The sequence below is a fragment of the Geotrypetes seraphini genome, chromosome 2 (assembly GCF_902459505.1).
Source record: "Geotrypetes seraphini chromosome 2, aGeoSer1.1, whole genome shotgun sequence".
Taxonomy (NCBI): Eukaryota; Metazoa; Chordata; class Amphibia; order Gymnophiona; family Dermophiidae; genus Geotrypetes; species Geotrypetes seraphini.
In genome coordinates this window covers 522859678-522883700 of record NC_047085.1, presented here as the reverse complement: position 1 = coordinate 522883700, position 24023 = coordinate 522859678, and the positions used below count along the sequence as shown (strand labels likewise).

Genomic DNA, 24023 nt, shown 5'->3' with positions numbered 1-24023 from the left:
TACACAATATGCAGTGGTCCATGAAGTCTATAAACAAATAACCAGGGAACCCTCAATCTCCAGCCATCCCATCCCTCCACCCTAGACCATAAATAGAACATAAAACCACCCTGAAAACCAGCACTATAGCAACCAATGTACCCGTATGACCTACCCAACACTCCCCACAACTGCCACCCCCAAATATCCAGCACCCCTCCCCTTCAAATGGGTACCTATAATTCCACCCTATAATTCTGCCCTCCTCCTCCATTCTCCCCTATACCCTAACCCACCCGTCTCCCTACCCCCCCAAAAAAAAACAAAAAAAAACTAATCAGTGAGCAAGAATCGTAGGTCAACCGCAGTTCCATCAAAGCTCATTAAGCAAAACACTACGCCCTCTCGGGTACTGCTGATCTCAATAAGGCCCTCAGGTTTTCAAATACAGTCTCCTTCTCTTCCATTTCTCCTGGGCATCCGGCGCCTCCTAGCTGGCCAATTGATGAAGCAAATTACGCCAGTGCCAATAAGATGGAGGGGTCTGTAGACAACCAGAATTGTAAGATGCACTACGTGCTACCAAGCTCATTTTATGACATAATAAGGTTGTAGTAGCATGTGGCACATCCAGTGTTCTCAATGTAACCACCCTCCCACCCTTCTTGTATACAATCTATGACCCTCCATCTTAAATCGTCTATAGTGTGAGCTTTTTCCTTCCAGTGCTGGACTAGAGGTGCCTGAATGCTCTCTGTAGCTATTTGCGACTTGAGAACAGATTAAATTTCAAAGAACAACGCTGGATATACACTCTGAATACAGTGCATCCAGGGGAAATAGAATGGATGACCCTAGTTTAGGCTCCTCCTACTGAACTGATGTCATCAGTGAGGTAGTTAATGAGTCACCTGATTTAAACAGAACTAAAAAATGTCGCGGCCATCTTTACATAGAAGAACAGACGTCGGGATGCTGTGGAGCAAAACAAAAGGGGCAACTTTACTTCTAAAACTAGAACTATTAAGATATTGAGGGATTAGTTTAAAGTTTTAGAATAATGAAACGGATGTGTTTACCAACTCTTGCCTCTTATTTGAAGGGGACCCGTTTTTGAAAAAGCCTTTGGGCAAAACTTGTTGAACCTTAAGGTCCTTCCCGCGGTTCAAAAAAAGAATGAAGAAATAGCTAAAGCTAAGTACATAAGTTTTAAAGTTGTATAAGAAAAGCTTAAGAAAGCACTTAAAAAAAACTAAGGTCTGATGATGAATAAAAGCCAGAAAAAGAAAGAAGCCTTCAAATAATTTGGCTGGTGGTTGGCTGGAAATGAAGACCATAGAGACACTTTGAAATGGATTATCAGAAAAAATGATTAGTTAGAAAGTGGGCACTTTGAAGTTTATTATATGCCATTATAGAGTGAAGGTGTATATAAGAAAGACAACGTCATAAACAACATTGGTCTATTTTAATACATCAGATCATTTTATTGACACATACTGGGAGTGGGGGTGCTGTGCAACTTAGGGGAAGGGGACGATGAATACTGTTGGCTATAAGTGGAGCCTTGGTTATAACCACGTATCCTGCCCATCATGTTTGGCTGCCTATATGGATGGCATGATGGAGACCAGAGGGGCCACTGTTGGACACAGGATGCTGGACTTGATGGAGCTTGGCCCGGGCTCACATGGATTTTCTTATGTCTATGTCACATTCTCTCTGCATCTCTGGTACTGTTCAAATTGGAAATGTTTTCTGAGCAGTGGGTGGGTGTTGTATTACTGAACTTGTTCAAGGTTTTAGTCCTACAATAATCTACAATGCTCTTTTTTATTTAGGAAAAGATGACCCTAAAAATAATCCCTGGAAGCTCAGTGAGAAGCCTGAAGGAGTAAAGATGTTATCGGAAGGAGAGAAAGAGGAAACTTCTTCCTGCTCTGTCTGGGAAGAGAAGGAAAAAAATCAAAAGTATTCACCAGGAGAGTCAGCTCTGCTCAAGATCACACAGACAGAGGAAGATCAGACGGACCAGATGAGAGATCAAAGATGTTCATGTGATGTATGTGAGATATTCCTCAGTGATCGTTCAATTCTGAAACCACATCAGAGATCTGATACTGAAGAGAGATCATCTACATGTACGGACTGTGGGGAAACCTCCAGTCAAAAGGGAGAACAGAAAACCTGCTTAAAAGAGACACATTTTACATGTTCTGAGAGTGAAAAGAAAAAGCTAGTGCAAATTGAGAAAAATAATGAAGGAACTAGAATGTGTACAAGTATCAAAGATGGGGAAAACTTTATCAATACAGGAAACATTACAAAATACCAGAAAACCAATACTGACAAGAGAACATCTTCATATCCTGGTTGTAAAAAAAATATAAACCAGGACGAGAACTTCACAAGAAAACCAAAATTTCACCCAGGAGAGAGATTAGTTTTAAATACTGAATGTGAGAAAAGCTTCAGTCAAGGGGAAGCATTTACAGATCATAAAAAGACTGAAACTGGTGAGGAATCAGCCACTTCTACTAAATCTGAAGAAATAATTTGCAGGATGGCAAATATCCCAGAATATCAGGAAATTGAGAAAAATGGGAGATTATATACTTGTGCTGTCAGTGGTAAAAGCACTTCTTGGAAAGGAAACCACAGAATGGTGGAGAAAATCCTTGGAGGAACAAAGCCATTTACATGCACTGAGTGTGGTAAAAGCTTTACTGTAAAAGCAAAACTCATAATACACCAAAGAATCCACACTGGAGTGAAGCCATTTACATGTACTGAGTGTGGTAAAAGCTTTTATGGAAAGAATGAACTGAAAAGACATCAAATAATTCATACAGGAGTGAAGCCATTTACATGTACTGAGTGTGGTAAAAGCTTCAGAAGTAAGCAACAGCTCAAAATTCACCTGATAATCCATACGGGAGTGAAATCATTTTCATGCGCTGAGTGTGGTAAAAGCTTTAGTCAGAAGGGAAGCCTGACAAGACACCAGAGTATCCACACTAGAATGAAACCATTTACATGTACTGAGTGTGGTAAAGGCTTTCGTGATAAGACAACACTGACAATACACCAGAGAATTCACACTGGAGTGAAACGATTTTCATGTACTGAGTGTGGTAAAAGCTTCAGTCAGATGGAAAACCTTACAGCACACCAGAGAACCCATACAGGAGTAAAGCTATTTTCATGCAATGAATGTGGTAAAAGCTACACTGCAAAGAAGAGACTCGCAAGACACCAGAGGATCCACACAGATGTGAAGCCATTTTCATGTTCTGAGTGTGATAAAAGCTTTCTTTATAAGGGCGCACTCACAATACACCAGAGAATTCACACAGGAGTGAAACCATTTACATGTACTGAGTGTGGTAAACGCTTCAGTAAAAAGGCAAATCTCAAAATTCACCTGAGAATCCATACAGGAATGAAGCCATTTACATGTACTGAGTGTGGAAAAAGCTTCAGAACTAAGCAACAGCTCAAAATTCACCAGAGAATCCACACTGGAGTGAAGCCATTTACATGTACTGAGTGTGGAAAAAGCTTTAGTGAGAAGGGAACACTGAGAGAACACCAGAGAATCCACACTGGAGTGAAGCCATTTTCATGCAATGAGTGTGGTAAAAGTTTCATTTCAAAGAAGATACTCACAAACCACCAGAAGACCCATACTGGAGTGAAGCCATTTACATGTACTGAGTGTGGAAAAAGCTTTAGTGAGAAGGGAACACTGAGAGAACACCAGAGAATCCACACTGGAGTGAAGCCATTTACATGTACTGAGTGTGGTAAAAACTTCAAAACTAAGCAACAGCTTAAAATTCACCTGATAATCCATACGGGAGTGAAATCATTTTCTTGCGCTGAGTGTGGCAAAAGCTTTAGTCAGAAGGGAAGCCTGACAACACACCAGAGTATCCACACTGGAATGAAACCATTTACATGTACTGAGTGTGGTAAAGGCTTTCGTGATAAGACAACACTGACAATACACCAGAGAATTCACACTGGAGTGAAACGATTTTCATGTACTGAGTGTGGTAAAAGCTTTTGTGATAAGCGAACACTCACATCACACCAGAGAATTCATACTGGAGAGAAACCATTTACATGTACTGAGTGTGGTAAATGCTTCAGAAGCAAGTCAAATCTCAAAATTCATCTGAGAATCCATACAGGAATGAAGCCATTTACATGTACTGAGTGTGATAAAAGCTTTCTTTATAAGGGCGCACTAACAATACACCAGAGAATTCACACAGGAGTGAAACCATTTACATGTACTGAGTGTGGTAAATGCTTCAGTAAAAAGGCAAATCTCAAAATTCACCTGAGAATCCATACAGGAATGAAGCCATTTTCATGTACTGAGTGCGGAAAAAGCTTTAGTGAGAAGAGAACACTGAGAGAACACCAGAGAATGCACACTGGAGAGAAACCATTTACGTGTACTGAGTGTGGTAAAAGCTTCAGTCAGAAAGTACACCTAATAGGCCACCAGAGAATCCACACAGGAGTTAAACCATTTACATGTACTAAGTGTGGTAAAAGCTTTACTGTAAAAGCAAAACTCATAATACACCAGAGAATCCACACTGGAGTGAAGCCATTTACATGTACTGAGTGTGGAAAAAGCTTTAGTGAGAAGGGAACACTGAGAGAACACCAGAGAATCCACACTGGAGTGAAGCCATTTTCATGCAATGAGTGTGGTAAAAGTTTCATTTCAAAGAAGATACTCACAAACCACCAGAAGACCCATACTGGAGTGAAGCCATTTACATGTACTGAGTGTGGAAAAAGCTTTAGTCAGAAGGGAAGCCTGACAACACACCAGAGTATCCACACTGGAATGAAACCATTTACATGTACTGAGTGTGGTAAAGGCTTTCGTGATAAAACAACACTGACAATACACCAGAGAATTCACACTGGAGTGAAACGATTTTCATGTATTGAGTGTGGTAAAAGTGTTTGGGATAAGCAAACACTCACAGCACACCAGAGAATTCACACTGGAGAGAAACCATTTACATGTACTGAGTGTGATAAAAGCTTCAGAACTAATAAACAGCTCAAAATTCATCTGATAATCCATACGGGAGTGAAATCATTTTCATGCGCTGAGTGTGGTAAATGCTTCAGAAGCAAGTCAAATCTCAAAATTCATCTGAGAATCCATACAGGAATGAAGCCATTTACATGTACTGAGTGCGGTAAAAGCTTCAGAAGCAAGGCGCATCTAAAAAGACACCTGACAATCCACACTGGAATGAAATCATTTACATGTACTGAGTGTGGTAAAAGCTTCAGAACTAAGCAACAGCTCAAAATTCACCTGATAATCCATACGGGAGTGAAATCATTTTCATGCGCTGAGTGTGGCAAAAGCTTTAGTCAGAAGGGAAACCTGACAAGACACCAGAGTATCCACACTGAAATGAAACCATTTACATGTACTGAGTGTGGTAAAGGCTTTCGTGATAAGACAACACTGACAATACACCAGAGAATTCACACTGGAGTGAAACGATTTTCATGTACTGAGTGTGGTAAAAGCTTTTGTTTTAAGCGAATACTCACAGCACACCAGATAATTCATACTGGAGAGAAACCATTTACATGTACTGAGTGTGGTAAAAGCTTTAATCAGAAGGAGACCCTCAACACACACCAGATCATCCATACAGGACAAAAGCCATTTTCATGTACTGAGTGCGGAAAAAGCTTTAGTGAGAAGGGAACACTGAGAGAACACCAGAGAATGCACACTGGAGTGAAACCATTTACGTGTACTGAGTGTGGTAAAAGCTTCACAGTGAAAGCAAGACTCACAAGACACCAGACCATCCACACAGGTGTGAAGCCATTTTCATGTTCTGAGTGTGGAAAATGTTTCAGACATAAGGCATATCTAACACTACACCAGACCATTCACACAGGCATGAAACGATTTTCATGTTCTGAGTGTGGTAAAAGTTTCAGAATGAGTGGAAGCCTTGCAACACACCAGAGGATCCACACAGGAGTGAAACCATTTTCCTGTAGTGAATGTGGCAAAAACTTCATAAGGAGGGAACACCTCACAAGACACCAGACTGTTCACACAGGCTTGAAGCCATTTACATGTACTGAGTGTGGTAAAAGCTTCACTGCAAAGAAGATACTCACAAGACACCATAAGACCCACACTGGAGTGAAGCCATTTACGTGTACTGAGTGTGGTAAAAGCTTCAGTCAGAAAGTAAATCTCAAAGTCCACCAGAGAATCCACACAGGAGCGAAGCCATTTACCTGTACTGAATGTGATAAAAGCTTCACTGTGAAGTCTAGCCTCAAAAGTCACTTAATGAGTCATACAGGAGTGAAACAGTTTTCATGTACTGAATGCGGTGAAAGCTTTTGTAAGAAGGCAACACTAACAATGCACCAGAAAGTCCACACTGGAGTGAAAGCATTTACCTGTACTAAGTGTAGCAAAACCTTTATTGAGAAGCATGCACTCACCAAACACCTGAGAATCCACTCAAAAGCAAAATAATTTACATGCTCTGAATGTAAACCTCACAATACACCAGAAAGTCCACGCTGGAGTGAAGCCATTTACCTGTACTGAGTGTGATAAAAGCTTCACCTTGAATTCTAGCCTCAAAAATCACTTAATCATACAGGAGTGAAACGATTTTCATGCACTGAGTGTGGTAAAAGCTTTCCTAAGAAGGCAACACTAACAATACATCAGAGAATCCACACTAGAATGAAACCATTTACATGTACTGTATGTATTAAAAGCTCAGAAGTAAGCAAAACCTCAAATCACCTGATAATCCACGTAGGTGTTAAATCAATTTCATGAACTTAGTTTGGAAAAAGCTCTAGTGAGAAGGGAACATGGACCAAGCATCAGAATCCACACTAGAATGAAACCATTTACATGTACTGTATGTATTAAAAGCTTAGAATTAAGCAAAACCTCAAAAATCACCTGATAATCCACACTGGAGTGAAACTTGATGGTTAATATCCCTTAAATTTGTTACTAATACTACTACAGTACTACTATAAATTATTTCTATATTGCTACCAGACGTACAAAGTGCTGTACAGAGTCACAAAGAAGACAGTCCCTACTCCAAAGAGCTTACAATCTAAACAGAATGTCATGGATTCAGTGAAGGGGAAGGGTTAATCTGCTGACTGGGTTGGAGGGCAGAGGAGTAGGGTTATGGATTGAACGCTATATCAAAAAGATGGGTTTCAGTCTGCTTTTAAACAAGGGAAGTTGTGTTACCCCCAGAGGACAGAAAAACACAGCAACACAGCTAAGAAATTGATATAATGGAGAATTATAATGAATTACAATGAAGAATGTTTAGCTTCAGATAGTTAATGAGAAGCCGCTACACAGGCTAGACATGTTATCTTGAGATTAGTCTTACTTGCTGTCAGTCTGCTTTAATCCCCTTTAGATATAATGAGTTCCTCAACTCCTATATCAGTAAGTTTAAACTATGATATTAATTCAAATGGAAACGAAATGTGTTAGATGGGAGGATGTGATGTCATCTAACTCGAGCTTGAGTCGAGAACTCTCCAGGACTCAGTTCTAAATAGCATATTTATGGTGCTTCTCAATGGAAATTTGCAGTTCAGGCACTCTGTGAAGTGGTTCTCTGCAAGATTCGGCTACAGAGATGAAAAAAAGAGGGTCGGGGTGAGAGGATTTAATCTCTTGCACCACTCAATTACACAGAAGACCTCAGCTCCTCCTAATATGGCAGCGGATTCCCCGTAACCCATGCGGAGTCCGAAGCAACGGCGCTCACCGACACAGACCTGGTGCTGGAGGAAATGAAAACTGATCTCGAGGCTGTGCACTCAGAATTGACAACCTTAGTTAGTGACTTACGGGATGAAATCTCTGATTGATGGAATCGGAAATGAGGTTGGATGAGCATCATGAAGCCATTACCGTGCTCGAGGGCTCTCTACACCAATATAAAGCCGTTAATAATTATCTTGTCAATAAGTTGGAAGACCTCGAGAATCGATCGCAAAGGAATAACCTCAGATTCCGTGGCATCCCTGAGACACCTGAATTTGCTAGTTGTGAGCAAACAATACAGAAACTGGTGAGCAATCTATTGCATGACCATGCCCAGGTCCTACATCCTAAGGAAGTTTTGATTGAACAGGCCCACAGGGTGTTGGGTCAATTGAGACAGAATGCCCCTCGTGATGTGGTGGTATGTTTTGCGACTTACAAGCTAAAGGAGCTTATATTTGCTGAAGCCAGGAAGAAAGTGCCTTTTGTATGGGATTCCTATACAGTGGAAATATATCAGGACTTGGCGGCGACTACGCTGAGGCATAAGGGGGAACTTAAACCTTGCACACATTTACTGGTGGATTTTGGCATCAAATACAAATTGGCCATAGCCTTCTATTTGGATGGCAAATTGCATCGTGTCTGATCCCTGGCTGAAGCTGCGGTGATGTTCCCGGAGATACAGGCTACATCGGGCAGTCCGGTGCACACTCAATCAGCAGGATCGAAGTTCCAAGGATTGCTCTCCCCTTGATTGAAGTGGCAACGGGTTACCAAGGTCAGAGGCCACCTCACTCGGCAACCCTCGGCTGGTCCCAGTCCTGAAGGATCTTCTCAGGATAAAGGCTGACTTATTCAGAGCTCCATGTAAGAACATAAGAACTGCCATTTCCGGATCAGACCTTCGGTCCATCAAGTCCGGCGATCCGCACACTCGGAGGCCCACCAAGGTGTACACCTGGCGTAATTTTAGTCACCCATATCCCTCTGCCTCTCGTAAGGAGATGTGCATCTAGTTTGCTTTTAAATCCTAGAACGGTGGATTCCATAATAACCTCCTCTGGGAGAGCATTCCAGGTGTCCACCACTCGTTGCGTGAAGCAGAACTTCCTGATATTTGTCTCCTCTTAGCTTCAGTCCATGTCCTCTTGTCCATGTCACATTGGTCATTGTAAATAACTTTCTTTCCTGCTCTATTTTGTCAATTCCTTTCAGTATTTTGAAAGTCTCGATCATATCCCCTCGCAGTCTCCTCTTTTCAAGGGAGAACAATCCCAGTCTCTTAAGTCGTTCCTCGTATTCCAAGTTCTCCATACCTTTTATTAGTTTCATTGCTCGTCTCTGCACCCTCTCCAGCAGTTTTATATCCTTCTTTAGGTTGGGAGACCAATGTTGGACACAGTATTCCAAGTGTGGTCTGACCATCTTAAATAATAAAATGCTAGCCGTGCATGTGCATTTGCACCGCGTGTTCCCTGAAACCTAATCTGTCGCGCTGTGCCCGCAGCAAGAGTGCGCATGCGCGCTTACCACGCATCGGAAATTACCTGTCAAACTTTTTTTTTAAGCTCAAAGCCGCCCCCGTGGCTACTCTCTTGAACCGCACCAGGCGGGGATCGAGAGAAGAGCCGCGGTGTTGGCTCTGAATTAAAAAATAAACTTTGTCATCCGGAGCCATTGGAAGAAACATGGTAATAATACTAGCCCTGAATGAATCTTCCTACACTCCTACCATCCCCACTGATTGCCCCTTCTCCTTCTGCCTAAGAAAGCATGGGTTAGTAGTGGCTGTGGCCGACTCAGGATCATGGGAGGATGCGCCGTGCAAAGTGCTGCACAGGTACTGGAGGGGGAGAGACATATCGCTTCTGCACATACCGGTACAAACCTCCCTCCAGCGTTGGCAGCCGCAGCACGTTAAACAGGCTGCTTCGCGACTTTCTCCTGCAGTTAAGTCCCTCTGCCGTGTCACTAATGATGTCATCAATGATGCGACAGAGAGATTCAACGGCAGAAGAAAGCCGTGAAGCAGCCTGTTTAGCGTGCTGCGGTTGCCAACGCAGGAGGGAGGTTTGTTATTAAAGTCATCTCGCTGGGAGGGTCGCAGAGTCCGCGGGGGTTGGGCTGGGAGGGGAGAGAAGCGTCTGCCTCGGGTGCTTCAGGCAGCAGCAGCATTTACAATTCGCTTCTGTTCCCGGCTTCAGGCCTTCCTCTCTGGCCGGTCCTGCCTACTTCCTCTTTTCATGAAGACAGGACCACCAGAGAGGAAGACCTGAAGCCAGCAACAGCAATGAATTGTGAATGCTGCTGCTGCCCGATGAAGTAGTTCAAGGAGGAAAGTGAGCAGAGGGGGAGAGAATGGCTTAGAGGGAAGAAGAGATGGCAGGGCATAGAGGGAAGAAGAGATGGCAGGGCATGGAGGGAAGGAGGAAGGTATGCCAGACCAAGGGAAAAGGAAGGAGGAGATGGAGAGAGGCCATATGGGACAGAGAGAGAGAGGGCGGACACTGGATGGAAAGAGAAGAGAGGGCAGTGAATGGAAGGGGCAAGACAGAGGGTGAACAGTAGATGGAAGGGGTAGAGAGAAGGAGACAGACACTGAATGGAAGTGTGGAGGACAGGGGGAGCTGACGTTGGAAGGAAGTGGGGAGGAGAAAGAAAAAAGGGCACATGCAGGATTGAGGGAAGAAGATAGAGTTAGAAATAAAGATAGACAGACAGGGGGCCAGGGAAAGACACAGACAGAAAGAATGACAGCGTCCAAGGAGAGAGAGAGAAATAAAAAACAAAAACAGACAGACAGACAGACATCTATTCTAGCACCCGTTAATGTAACGGGCTCTGACCCTACCATCCAAACCTCCCTTTCAAAAATCTGGCCACTTTCCTTAGTCGCTTGCTGCACCCCCCACCTTCCCTTCTCACGATCTCAAAAAAAAAAAAAGACAAACGGGAATGCTGATATAGCTGCTGCATAGGGAAGTGGGGGGGGGGGAAATAAAATGCTGCACAAGGAAGTGGGGTGGAAGGGAAATGCTGCGTACCCACTGCACAGGAAAGTGGAGGGGGAAAATAAATGCTGCTGCATAGGGGGCAGGGAGAAAGAAAGACAGATAGAAAGAAAGACAAATAGTGGGAGGGAGGGATAAAAAAAGAAAAGAAGAAAAAACAGGCGCTGAGAGACATAAAAATAATGAAAAACAGCGGCAGAGAGAGACAGAAATAAAGAAAGACAAAGAGACATATATTCTAGCACCCGTTAATATAACGGGCTTAAAGACTAGTTGCTCTATAAAGCGGCATAACTTTCTCCGATCTACTCGTGATTCCCTTCTTTATCATGCCTAACATTCTATTTGCTTTCTTTGCCGCCGCCGCACATTGTGCCGACGGCTTCAGGGTCCTATCTATCAGTACACCCAGGTCCTTTTCCTGTTCACTCTTATCCAGAGTTGCACCTGACTTTCTATACTCGTGTTCCTTGTTTCTGCCTAAATGCATTACTTTGCACTTTTCCACATTAAACTTCATCTGCCATTTCTCTAACTGACATAAGTCACTCTGGAGTTCCTCGCTATCCTTCTGCGATCTGATTGCCCGGTATAGCTTTGTGTCATCTGTAAACTTGATGATCTCACTGGATGTTCCTTCTTCTAGGTCATCGATGAAAATATTAAATAAGATGGGCCCAAGTACCGAGCCCACTAGTCACTTTCTCCCAGTCTAAGAATTTTCCATTTATGCCCACTCTATGCTTTCTGTTCTCCAGCCATTTGCCTATCCATCTTAGTATATCTCCCTCTATTCCATGGCTTTGTAGTTTCCTGAGAAGCCTTTCGTTTGGAACCTTGTTGAACGCTTTTTGGAAGTCCAAGTATATTATGTCCACCGGTTCTCCACTATCAATTTGTTTGTTCACAGTCTCAAAAAATTGAAGTAAATTCATCAAACATGATTTCCCTTTCCTGAAGCCATGTTGACTGGCTCTCATCAGGTCGTGTGTGTCCAAGTGCCAGACTAAGCTATCTTTAATCAGTGCTTCAACCATCTTTCCAGGGACAGATGTAAGACTCACAGGTCTGTAGTTGCCCGGTTCTCCTCTTGATCCTTTTTTGAAAATTGGCGTGACGTTTGCTGTCTTCCAGTCGTCCAGTATCTGTCCAGTTCTAATTGACAGGTTGGCAAGTTTTTGCAATAGTTCTCCGATTTCAACCTTCAGTTCTTTCAAGACTTTCAGATGAATTCCATCTGGTCCAGGAGATTTGTCACTTTTGAGTTTGTCGATCTGGCGGTAAATCTGGTCCAAGTCTACTTCTACTGTGGTGAGTCTGTCCTCTGTTACTCCTTTGAACACTTTCACTGCTTCTGGAATAGTTGCGGTGTCCTCCTTTGTAAAGACAGATGCAATTTGTTTGTCTTCCTTGATGTACCCTTTTCTTCCCTGGTCATCCAGCGGTCCCACCACCTCTTTTGCGTTTTTTTCCCCTTTTACGTATCTAAAGAAGGGCTTGAAATTTTTGGCCCCTTGCGCTATTTTCTCCTCATCGCCCCTTTTGGCATCTCTCACCGCCTTATGACATTTCTTCTGATCATCTTTGTGTTTGTTCCAAGCTTCGGTTGTTTTCATGCGTTTCCATTTTTTAAAGGAGTCCTTCTTTTCTTTTATGGCTTCCTTCACCTCTCTAGTAAGCCATGCCGGTTCTCCTTTGCCTTTAGTTTTCCTTTCTTTGGAAATCTGCAGAATGTAGAGATTTTGTGCTTCCGTGATAGTATTTTTCAGTAGGGACCATGCCTGATCTACCGTTTTACCTTTGTCCATCTTTTTCTTAAGCCGTTGTTTCACCATAGCTCTCATGCTATTGTATCTTCCCTTTTTAAAGTTTAAGGTCGTGGTTAAGGTTTTGGTATGTTTCCCTTTCCTGATGTCAAGTTTAAAGTTGTTCATATTGTGATCGCTCGTCCCCAGCAGGACCGTGACTTCTACTTCTTTTGTCGGTCCCATAATGCCATTTAGGACCAAGTCCAAGTTGGCGTTTCCTCTCGTCGGCTCTCCCACCATTTCCAGTCCCCTAGCGTCTCTAGGAACTTGGCCTCCTTGTCGCAGTCCAAGGTTCCCAGGTTCCAGTCTATCCCCGGGAAATTGAAGTCTCCCATGATTATTACATTACATTACCTGTCTTACATTCTTGTTTAATTTCCTCTGTCTGTCCTGGGGGTCAATAGTAAAGGCCAATTTTTGTCTCTGCGCCATTGTGTCTAGGAATCTTGATCCAGAGGGACTCCAGCTCCTCTTTCGTTTCCATCGTAGCCTCTCTAACAGATTCTACTCCTTCCTGAACATAAAGGGCAATACCTCCACCTTTCTGCCCTACTCTATCTGTTCTGTATAGTTTGTATCCCTGTAGTACTGTGTCCCATTTGTTTTCATCATTCCACCATGTTTCTGTTATACCAATGATTTCCAGTTCTTCGTGTCTTGCTATTGTCTCTAATTCTCCCATTTTGTTTCTCAGACTTCTAGCATTCGTATACATACACTTGAGTTCCCTTTGTGTTACCTTCTTAGACTTTCTAAGCTTAGCAGTCTCTACTGTTTCTTTCACGGTGTCCTTTTCTGCTTCTGCGTTGTCTCCCTTATTTGCTTTGTGGTCGTCCCCTCTTGTGTCTGAGTAGTTGTCCATAGTTCCTTCTTTGGGGTATCCTGTCTCCCGGACAATCGACTGGTGGTCGACTGTCAGCTTTCCTCCCTCCTCTCCTGCGTTGTCTCCCTTATTTGCTTTGTGGTCGTCCTCTCTTGTGTCTGAGTAGTTGTCCGTAGTTCCTTCTTTGGGGTATCCTGTCTCCCGGGCCATCGACTGGTGGTCGGCTTTCCCCTGTCCTTTAGTTTAAAGCAGGGGTGTCCAATGTCGGTCCTCGAGGGCCGTAATCCAGTCGGGTTTTCAGGATTTCCCCAATGAATATGCATGAGATCTATTAGCATACAATGAAAGCAGTGCATGCAAATAGACCTCATGTATATTCATTGGGGAAATCCTGAAAATCCGACTGGACTGCAGCCCTCGAGGACCGACTTTGGACATCCCTGGTTTAAAGCCTTCTCGATGGCCCTCTTCATGTTGCCTGCCAATACTCTTGCTCCTTCCTTGTTGAAGTGTAGTCCGTCCTTTCTGTAGTACTTGCTTTTTCCCCAGAACGCCGTCCAGTTGCGCACGAAGTCAAAGCCTTCCTCTTCGCACCATCGTCTCATCCAGGCATTGATCGCTTGCAACTCCCCTTGTCTCTTTTCATCCGCTATTGGTACCGGGAGGATCTTGGAGAAAGCCACCTTCACCTCCCTGATCTTCAGTTTTCTTCCAAGTGAGCAGAGCTGGTTCTTCATTTCTTCCCTGTCATACTTCCGTCTGCTCACATCGTTGGTTCCCACGTGGATAAGCATAGCAGTGTCCTCTGCCCCTGTGCTGTCTATGATCCTGGCCACATCCTTTACTCTTGCTCCAGGCAGGCAGGTGACGATTCTAACCTCTCTCCCTCCTGCGGTGTGGCTGTCCACATGATGTATAATGGAGTCTCCTATGATGATCCCCATCTTCTTTATTCGGGGGTTCCTTGGGGGTCAAAATCCACGTCTATGGCGCAGGACCAATCTTCTTCCTCTTGCGATATGCTTGAAGTTGTTTTCGGCTCTTTGTGTGGGGGGACGTCTTCATGCGTTCTCTCTTTCTCCCTATCTCAGCTTCAGTCTCTTCTGAATTTGTAGGGGTGTCTTCTCTCCTCTCATCCAGGCCAGCTTCCTGGGTTTCTCGGGTACAGTTCTCCAGCCCTGGGATCTCCACATGTTGCTGGTGAGCTTCCTCGATGAATCTTTCTAGCTCCTTGAACTCTTCGTTTGCACTGAACTCCACTAGAAACTTCTCCTGTTCACGGATTCTATCTTCAAAGGTGAGGAATTCTTTTAGTTTCATCACTGTCTCCTCTAGTAGCCAGAGTTGCCATTTCAAGTTATCCAGCTCCATGCACCCACTGCAAATGTATGCCCGAATCCCCGAAGGGAGGTAGTCATACATATTGCAGCTGGTACAGAAGACTGGAAAGCTCATCTTCTGACTTCCTTGGGCTTCCATTTCTTGCTTCCCTTCTGAGTTGTCTGAGTGATTTGTTTGAATCCTCTGACTCTGTCTGACTTCTTGTCTGCTGTCTTCCTGTTTGTTGTGAGTCTGCTGGTGTTGCTGTGTTGGTACCTGCGAGTGCTTGTTTCCCCTCTAGGTGTGTGCCCTGCTGTGTAGCTAGCTAAGACTACGACTTGTAGCTTTTATTCTAAGTCGCTCTGCTGGGTGGCCAAGTTTCTTGGCTCCTTCTTAAGGCTCCTTTGCAAAGGCGAGCTCGCTAAGGTGAGCGCCTTTGTCGCTTGCCTTCACCGTGCGCCGAACGACTGCGCGCCGTTGGCTTCGCCCCTTTTAAGGGGGAGCTCCGATGATGATGCGGTGGGGGTGGGTGGAGCTAACTCTCGCCGATACTCCTTCCCCTACTCTACTGCTGGATTTCTCTCAGTGCTTCTCTCTGTCTGCTTCTCTCCTTTTTTCTATCTTCCTCCTCCCTCCTCTGCCTGCCTGGGAGTCATATTTTGAAGATCACTGGATTGTCCATGGATGGTAGACTTGTGGGAGTCAGTGTAAGGCTCTCTTTGATTGTGGTTTTGGATTATATATTGTCTTGGTTGCTTATGTATCTTTTATAATGCACCTATATATTATATGCTATTGCTCTTGTTGAGCGTTTAGGAATGAGTCCTGGGGCTCCGGGTTCCTTTCTAGGATCCCCTTGGGGAGGGGGGGTTCCTTTTTATTTTGGGTGTCCTTTATTTGAGTACGACGCATCCCCCTTCCGAGGTTGAGAGGAGGATGCGTAAAGATCATTCTGGTAGAGTGCCACTGAAGGTAGTGGGTTACTCAGGGGGTTGGGAGGGGGGTTTGTGCTTGTTTATTGTATTTTTTATATCACCTTGTCCATGGCTCATTATAGATTGTGCTGGTCTTATACCTTTTGATGATTCTGAAATGCTGACTCTGAAAATCATGTCCTTGAATATTAGGGGGCTTGAACATGCCAGTTAGTATTCCGTGAGGCCTCTCAGTTGCAGGCAGATGTCCTTTTTATTAGGTTCTTCCCTCCCTTTCAGAATCACTCAGCTCTGGAACAACCTTAGCTCCCCTCTTAGGAATCTGAGCTCCCTCCAACTCTTCCGTAAACATCTGAAAACCTGGTTATTCTCAAAAATGTAACTCCTCCTCCCTCTCTGGTTATTCTAGTCTTCTAAATTTTCTCTTCATTTTGCCTCTTCCCTCCACTGGACAAGTTCCTGCTAAACTGGGACGTACGCAGGTAAGGCTGGACTCATTTAGAGCACTGGTCTTTGACCCTTTCTACCCTAACTCTTGTTAACCGTGTCGAGCTTTACGAATGTAGAGATGATGCGGTATACAAACCTAAGGTTTAGATTTAGATTAGGAATCCCACTTAATCAGTTATAAGCGTTTCTCTCATATCATATTGGCCTCCAATCAAGGGGGCGCCAAGAAACGCCCTTGGCAGATCTCACATGTATGTGCTGATAGGGAGGGACGTTATCTCTTATTAAAGCAAAACATTTACACCCCAATTCTGATCAGGGGAACTTTTTTTTATTTTTATTCATTTTAACAATAAATTTTACAAGTATCCAACTTGTTCTGGTAATACAGAGAATTAGGTATAAAGCAAAGTTACTTACCTGTAACGGGAGTTCTCCGTGGACAACAGGATTAGTCAGCAACACTTTGGTGATGTCATCTACGTTCCCAATTCAGAATTGCTCTCCCAGAGCTCAGGTGAAGCTTTTGGGAGCCTCATCTGAGCATGTGCAGGTATTCACTAATTCAGAGATTCCCCTAGCTTGAGTCTTTTTGGGAGGAGGGAGGCTCTTTTTGGCTGACTTATCCTGCTGTCCACGGAGAACACCTGTTACAGGTAAGTAACTTTGCTTTCTCCATGGACAAGCAGTATAAGTCAGCCACACTTTGGTGACTCTCCAACGGCGGGGTGCAAAGGGTGTAGAGTGTGTAGAGGGACGGGGTCCCCGGCGGGGATGATCCCCTCTGCGTCCTCGCTACCTCGCTTCGGTGGGGTGAGGCTGCATAACTGTTAGGTGAGGCACAGAGATAACTCCTAATTACTGAGACCAGGCAGGTTATGCGTTGCAAACATTAGGAACATAAGAACATAAGAATTGGCGCTGCTTGGTCAGACCAGTGGTCCATCTTGCCTAGCAGTCTGCTCACGCGGCGGCCCCCAGGTCAAAGACCAGTGCTCTAAATGAGTCCAGCCTTACCTGCGTATGTCCCAGTTTAGCAGGAACTTGTCCAGCTTAGCCTTGAAACCCTGGAGGGTGTTTTCCCCTACAACAGATTCCGGAAGAGCGTTCCAGCTCTCCACTACTCTCTGGGTGAAGAAGAACTTCCTTACGTTTGTACGGAATCTATCCCCTTTTAACTTTAGAGAGTGCCCTCTCGTTCTCCCTACCTTGGAGAGGGTGAACAACCTGTCCTTATCTACTAAGTCTATTCCCTTCAGTATTTTGAATGTTTTGATCATGTCCCCTCTCAGCCTCCTCTTTTCAAGGGAGTCCATCATGCCCAGCGGCGGCCCTCATAAGGTTTGGGACTCTCTTATATAACATGGCGAGGTATTGCTGATGCTTGATGTATAGGGTGTCACCTTTTCGTCTCTCTTCAGTTTGTTATTTTGAGCCTTGGGCAAGCGAGGGTAGGGCTCTATGGGGTTCCTTTGTACCAATTGACATTGGGCTGTTTCTCTATTTGACTATCTTCCAGAGTTATCGATTAACCAGTTGAAGGGTTATATTTCGTACTGTTTTTTGCATATTGAAATAAATAAATGAATGAATGAAAAGAAATATTACCCGTGTGTCTCTCTCTTTGATCACCTTACAGCAGCCTTCTCCCCTGCATAGGAAAGGAAGACCACTTCCCTCTGAATTTTCGGTCCTAGGGCAAAGCAGACCTTGTATAATTCCTGCAGTGAAGGGGGAGGAAAAATGCTTGAGTACCTGAATAAATTCATGTAAGCCGTTTTACTCTCTCCTGGGAGGACGGTATAGAAAATTGAATGAAGAAATATCTAATATAACGTACATCTGGCCTTTCGGTGTTCCACCATGAAGAGTTTCTTGTCTTCAGGTACTGGCCTACTAAGGGGGGCAGTCCGACACAGGCACCACGTTTGTGGGGGCGCCTGCAGCCCTCCTCCTCCTCTCTGACCCACCTTCCCTTTCCCGGGTACCACACACAGTCAGAGGGAGAGCAGACAGGGTTGCGAGGAGCACACTACTGGCCACCGCTTGCAATAACTTGAACTAGAAGTACAGGGGAAGGGAGGCATAAGCGGTAGGCAGGAGGGGGGAAGGGGCGGGAGGCGGCCCCACCCCCCACCCCAGGCGCCTCTCACCCTCTAGCTGAGACATGGGCAAACTATGGCCCGCGGTGTTTAGTTTTTTTAATCCGGCCCGCCGACCGCGAGCCCTACAGACTTCCCTCCAGAGCAGCGTCGGGCCGGCGGAACTCTAAACAGGCTGCTTCACGGCCTTCTCCTGCCAGGGCCTTCCGTGTGCCGCATTACTGATGACATCTGCTCTGGAGGGAGGTCTGTAGGGCTCGCGGTTGGCGGGGTTCAGATGGGATGGAAGGATGGGAGAGTCAGCGGGGTTTGGCTGCACAAGGAATGGGAGGGAGGGAAAGCACAAGGGGATGGGTGAGAGGGGAGGAAAGATGCTGCTCAGGTGGAGGAGAGAAGGGGTGAAGGAGAAGAAGGGAGAGATGATCATCTACATTTAATTTATATTAGTTGAGAGAAACACTGCTTTTGGTCCGGCCCCTCTGTCAAATTGTGGCCCGCGAGTCAAAAAGTTTGCCCAGCTCTGGTGTAGCTCATATAAGCCCCTCTGGTTTCTCAGAACTCATTTCCTTATGAGGGGGGAAAGACCTTCAGAAGAGGCATTCGAGAGAGACAAGTATATTTTTCCTTGTCAGCGAGAGGACTTCATCTTTGCCCTAGAAGCTGGCAACTATCTGCTGACTGCGACAAGTGGTGGATGTTGTATTCTGGGACTTTCCAAGAAATGCTTGGGTCACCAGCGAAACCACCTAACTCCAGGTCACAGGTGGAAACTGCTGACTATAAAGAAGTTTCGGAGGGAGGGGGCCCTTTGTCAGGGAAAATAGAGACGTCATATGTGACACCAAGCTTCATTAAATAGGCCAAAGTGTGACGATCCAATAGAAATGAAGGATGTAATTAGTAGCTAGGCAGGACTTGGTTATAAAAGGTAGACGGATGCCCCACTGCTGTTACTCTAACCTATTTGGATGCATTTGATCTCTGCCTTTCCTTATTAAACGCATATTATCTACAGCAATTGGGTTGTTGGCGTGAGGTCCTTTAGAAACATTGGAGGGCCTAGCAGTGGCCTCTTCACTTATCTGGGTCACCAGGAGCTTAATTCTACCACAATGTCATGACATCAGATAACTCTGCTGGTTCTGCTCGGACATGTCCCATGTGGGGTTAAAACTCAAACAGTGTAATTTAGCAAAATGATGAAAAAAAATAAAAAAATCCACCACCACAGGTGAAGCCGTTATTCTAAACTAAGAGGCCTGTCAGCCATTTCCTCTCTCTTCCATTTTACATGGCTTACAACTGCCCCCCCCCCTCCTAGATACAGATATTGAAAAACTAATGCAAGTCACTTAATCCCCCCCTTGCCCCAGGTACATTAGACAGATTGAGAGCCCACCAGGACAGAGGGAAATTCATGTACAGTGCTCCCCCGCGAATTTGCAGTCCGTGGTTCGCGGTCCCGGTTATTTACGGTATTTTCCGACCACGAAGGGGAGGCAGGAGAGGGCAGTTGCATGTCAAAGCAGCTCCTGATTGGTGAGGCCCGACTTTAGTACAGAAAGAGGCGGTTGGAGTATAGAAACATAGAAACATAGAAATTGACGGCAGAAAAGGGCTATAGCCCATCGAGTCTGCCCATGCCAATGACCCACTCCCTGACTTTTACTCCCCTATTGATCCCATGTGAATATCCCATTTTCTCTTAAAATCTGTCACGCTGTTGGCCTCAATCACCTGCTGAGGCAGCTCGTTCCAATGATCGACCACCCTTTCGGTGAAGAAGTACTTTCTAGCATCACCCTGAAATTTCCCTCCCCTGATTTTCAGCGAGTGTCCTCTGGTTATCGAGGGCCCTGTGAGCGATTTCCTTCACTCGCTGGTGCTACGGCTACCCTCTCCTGTGTCCCCTGCCCTAAAAAACGTATTTGCCCAGCAGTGTGCTTAAGGTTCCATCTCCTGGAGTCTCTATCAAAGCTCACTCCAGTCCATCTTAACCATCCCAGCCATCGAAACCCTCTCCAGCCCGTACTTAACTGAATGTCCATATACGGGACACACGCCATGCAAGCCTGCCCAATACTGGCCTTGGCAGCATGGAATGTTGCTACACCTTGGGTTTTGGCCAGGTACTAGTGACCTGGATTGGCCACTGTGAGAACGGGCCACTGGGCTTGATGGACCATTGGTCTGACCCAGTAAAGCTATTATGTTCTTATGAAGCATCAAAAAACAGGGCTGGAAAAAAGTTAGAACACTTCAGACTGGTAGAAGCAGAGTGAGAATGGCTCTACAGAATTGAAAATGAACTGCCGCTGACATCAGTAAGTCATGTCTGAAACGGGGGTGTTGGTGTCAGGCTGGACAGTTTGCCAGAGACTTTAGAAAGCACGCCTGCAAGCAAGAATTCCCAGGAAAAAGCCCTTCCTCAGTGCAGTTCATAAGAACATAAGCACATAAGCATGGCCTCTGCCGAGTCAGACCATAGGTCCATCAGGCGGCCCCCCAGGTCAAGGACCTGTAGTGATCTATTACTCAAGAGCATTTTGTCTTGTATAGTAACCCTCTAATTGTACCCCTGGATCCCCTTTCCCTTCAGGAACTCGTCCAATCCCTTTTTGAAACCCAAAATCGTACTCTGCTCAACCACCTCCTCTGGAAGCGCATTCCAGGTGTCCACCACCCTCTGGGTGAAGAAGAACTTCCTAGCATTTGTTCTAAATCTATCTCCCCTCAATTTTTTTGAGTGCCCTCTAGTTTTTGTTGCCCCCGTCAGTCTGAAGAATCTGGCCCTCTCTACCTTCGCTATACCCTTCATGATCTTATAAGTTTCTATCATATCTCCAAATGTTTGAACTGGGCTTAAGGGCATGCCAGCTGAGCCACACAGCTGTGGAAGAAGGTGTTGTGGAGTGATGAGACCCGAATCTCCATATTTGGCAGCGACGGTGTCCACTATGTTTGTCAGTGACCAGGCGAGGACTGCTCGCCTCCATGACGCATCCTCCGAGTGTGACGGTGTGAGTCTGCATGTGCACAGATGTTGTGGGTCGGTTGCAGGTGCTCGATGGAGTGATAAATGCTGACAAATACCTTCAGCCCAAGGTCCTGCCCTCAGCCAGAGACATCTTTGGTGCCAGTCGACCGTTCGATTTTTCAACAGGATGGCGCCCCATGCCACACGGCCAGGAAATGCCTCGCCTGGTTCAAAGAGAACAAGGTTGAGTTGCTGGACTGGCCAGGAAACAGCCCAGATCTCAACCCCATTGAGAGCCTCAAGACCAAATTTAAGAGATCAGTAGCAGCAAAGCGACCGCCAAACAAACATGAACTGATAGCGGCAATAATCAGCTCCTGGTTCCACATTATAACAACAGGTTGACCCTACGTACTCCACAGAAATAAAAATCTGATAAAACCAAAGACACTGTGGAGAAGATGATCAAGATGCAGGCTTTATTGAAAGTTCAATCCAATAATCCACGGAAAGAAATATCTAGGACCCAAACGGTCCGTGTTTCGACAAAACTGTCTTCCTCAGGGGGCCCTAAGGGTCCTGGTACAGAAACTCGTTGATCAGAGGCTAAAAGCAAAAGTCTGCGCGGTTGAGAAGTCCTTAGTATAACACCTATTGATCTCCAAAGACTTTCAGACACAGTGGCGTACCTAGTATATGTGACACCCGGGGCCTATCATTTTTTGACACCCCTCCCCCCCAACTGCATGAAAACATGATTTTTAGTAACAATCCACACGTCACACAAGAGTGAATACCTAGGAAATGGCAGCATCTTACATACTGCAGTGAGAAGTACAACATCAATACACCCATTGTAAAATTAAACAAGCCAGACTAGTACAGATCAATCCTGCAGTCTATCCTAACAGAAAACCATGTCTTTCGAACACACCGAACACAGAAAACACCTTCACCTAGTATGGAATATGTCATCACAAACTAACCCCTCCCCCTTTTACAAAACTGTAGTGTGGATTTTAGTCACAGTGGTAACAGCTCTGATGCTCATAGAATTCTGAGCATCAGAGCTGCTACCACCACGGCTGGCGCTAAAAACGCTCCACAGTTTTGTAAAAGGGGGGATAAAATAGAAATACATAGACAAAGGTTAAATTGAGCCAACAAGAAGCTGGACTCTGCATACAATGCTCCACAGAAACAGTGACACATGTCTCCTAAAGCAATAAATAAATACAAAATTTTTTTCTACCTTTGTCTTCTGTGGTTTCTGCTTTCCTCATCTTCTTGCTACTCTCTTCCTTCCATCCACTATCTGCCGTCTCTCTTCCCCTATATGGCATTTTCTCTCCTTCTATGCCCCTTCCAGAAACTGTATGCCTCCCCCTTCCATCTCTCCTTTCACCCCCATTGGTCTGGCATCTCTCTCCTCTCCTTCCCTCTCCCACACCTCTCCTCTGCAATCCCTTTCCCTTTTTCCCTCATTTTCCTTTTCAATTTATTTTTTGCATCTATCTAGATTACATTCTTACAACCCTCTCATCCATGCCTTTTTTACTGTCTACCTAAAGCTTGCCACCTCTTTCCCTCACCCCTCCAGTGTTTCCCTAACTCAATCCTTTTCTCCCCATCATGTGACCTCCTTTTATTTATCCTCTCCTTCCATCATGTACCCTCTTTCTCCAACCCTTCCATCTAGTATCTTCTCTCTCTGTCCACTTTCCTCCAGCATCTGCTACCCTCTTTCTCTCCTCTCATTTCCTTCATGCATTTGCTCCCCTATCTCTCCCATCTGCACTTCCATCCAGCATAGGCTCCCCACTACCATCCAATGTCTGCCCTTTCTCTCTCCATCCACCTCTCTTCAATCAGCATCTGCCCCCTTTCTTTCCCTCCAATATCCTTCCCCCTTATGTCTCTCCCCTTTGTACATCAATTCCATCAGCACCACCCTTCCATACCACCCTGCCCCCTTTCTTTCCCTCTACCACTCTTCCATTCCAGCAGTCCTGCTCCTTTCTCTCCCTTCATGCAGCAAGGTCCCACGATGACTGTAGCTGCTGGCTGCCAGTCCACACCACTCCGACGTACTTGTTCTGGGGCGGACTTGGCAGCCGCATGCTGGAAGGTCTCCTGATGACTCGTCTGGAGACGAGTCATCGCGGGACCTTCCTGCACCTCAGCGAGGCTGCTGACTCTGCTGCAGAGAAAGTAAGTCAGAGGTAACGTGACCATTTATTTTTTTCTTCAAAAGGGGACATCTATTAATTGACTGTGTATCCTTTCTTTCATTTCTTTCTTTCTGCACTCAGGCCCAACAATTGTCCCTTTCTATTCCCTCCCTCCCTCCTTCCTTCCCATGTCCTTAGTGCCTCCAGTGCCTCCTTCCCGTGTCCTTAGTGCCCCCAGTGCATTCATCCTGTGTCCTTAGTGCCCCCAGTGCCTCCTTCCCATGTCCTTAGTGACCCCAATGCCTCCGTCCTGTGTCCATAGTGCCCCAAGTGCCTCCTTCCCGTGTCCTTAGTGCCCCCAGTGCCTCCTTCCCGTGTCTACAGTGCCCCCAGTGCCTCCGTCCTGTGTCTATAGTGCCCCCAGTGCCTCCGTCCTGTGTCCAAAGTGCCCCCAGTGCATCCTTCCCGTGTCCATAGTGCCCACAGTGCATCCTTCCCGTGTCCATAGTGCCCTCAGTGCATCCTTCCCGTGTCCATAGTGCCCCCAGTGCCTCCGTCCTGTGTCCTTAGTGCCTCCAGTGCCTCCTTCTCATGTCCTTAG

At 45.4% G+C, this 24023-nt stretch overlaps 2 protein-coding genes across 4 annotated transcripts in view; one reads left to right on the top strand and one right to left on the bottom strand.

Annotated features, from left to right (window-relative positions):
* The window catches only part of LOC117354716 (zinc finger protein 721-like), a 375536-nt gene extending 366751 nt beyond the window's left edge, over positions 1–8785 (top strand). Inside the window, exon 3 of the mRNA XM_033932617.1 lies at positions 1821–8785. Coding sequence (XP_033788508.1) covers positions 1821–6538 — 4718 coding nt within the window. The 3' untranslated portion in view covers positions 6539–8785. The remainder of the gene's footprint in view (positions 1–1820) is intronic.
* Positions 1–24023, bottom strand: part of LOC117354717 (zinc finger protein 850-like) — a 948741-nt gene that overhangs the window by 153333 nt on the left and 771385 nt on the right. The gene's annotated exons all lie outside the window — the stretch shown is intronic.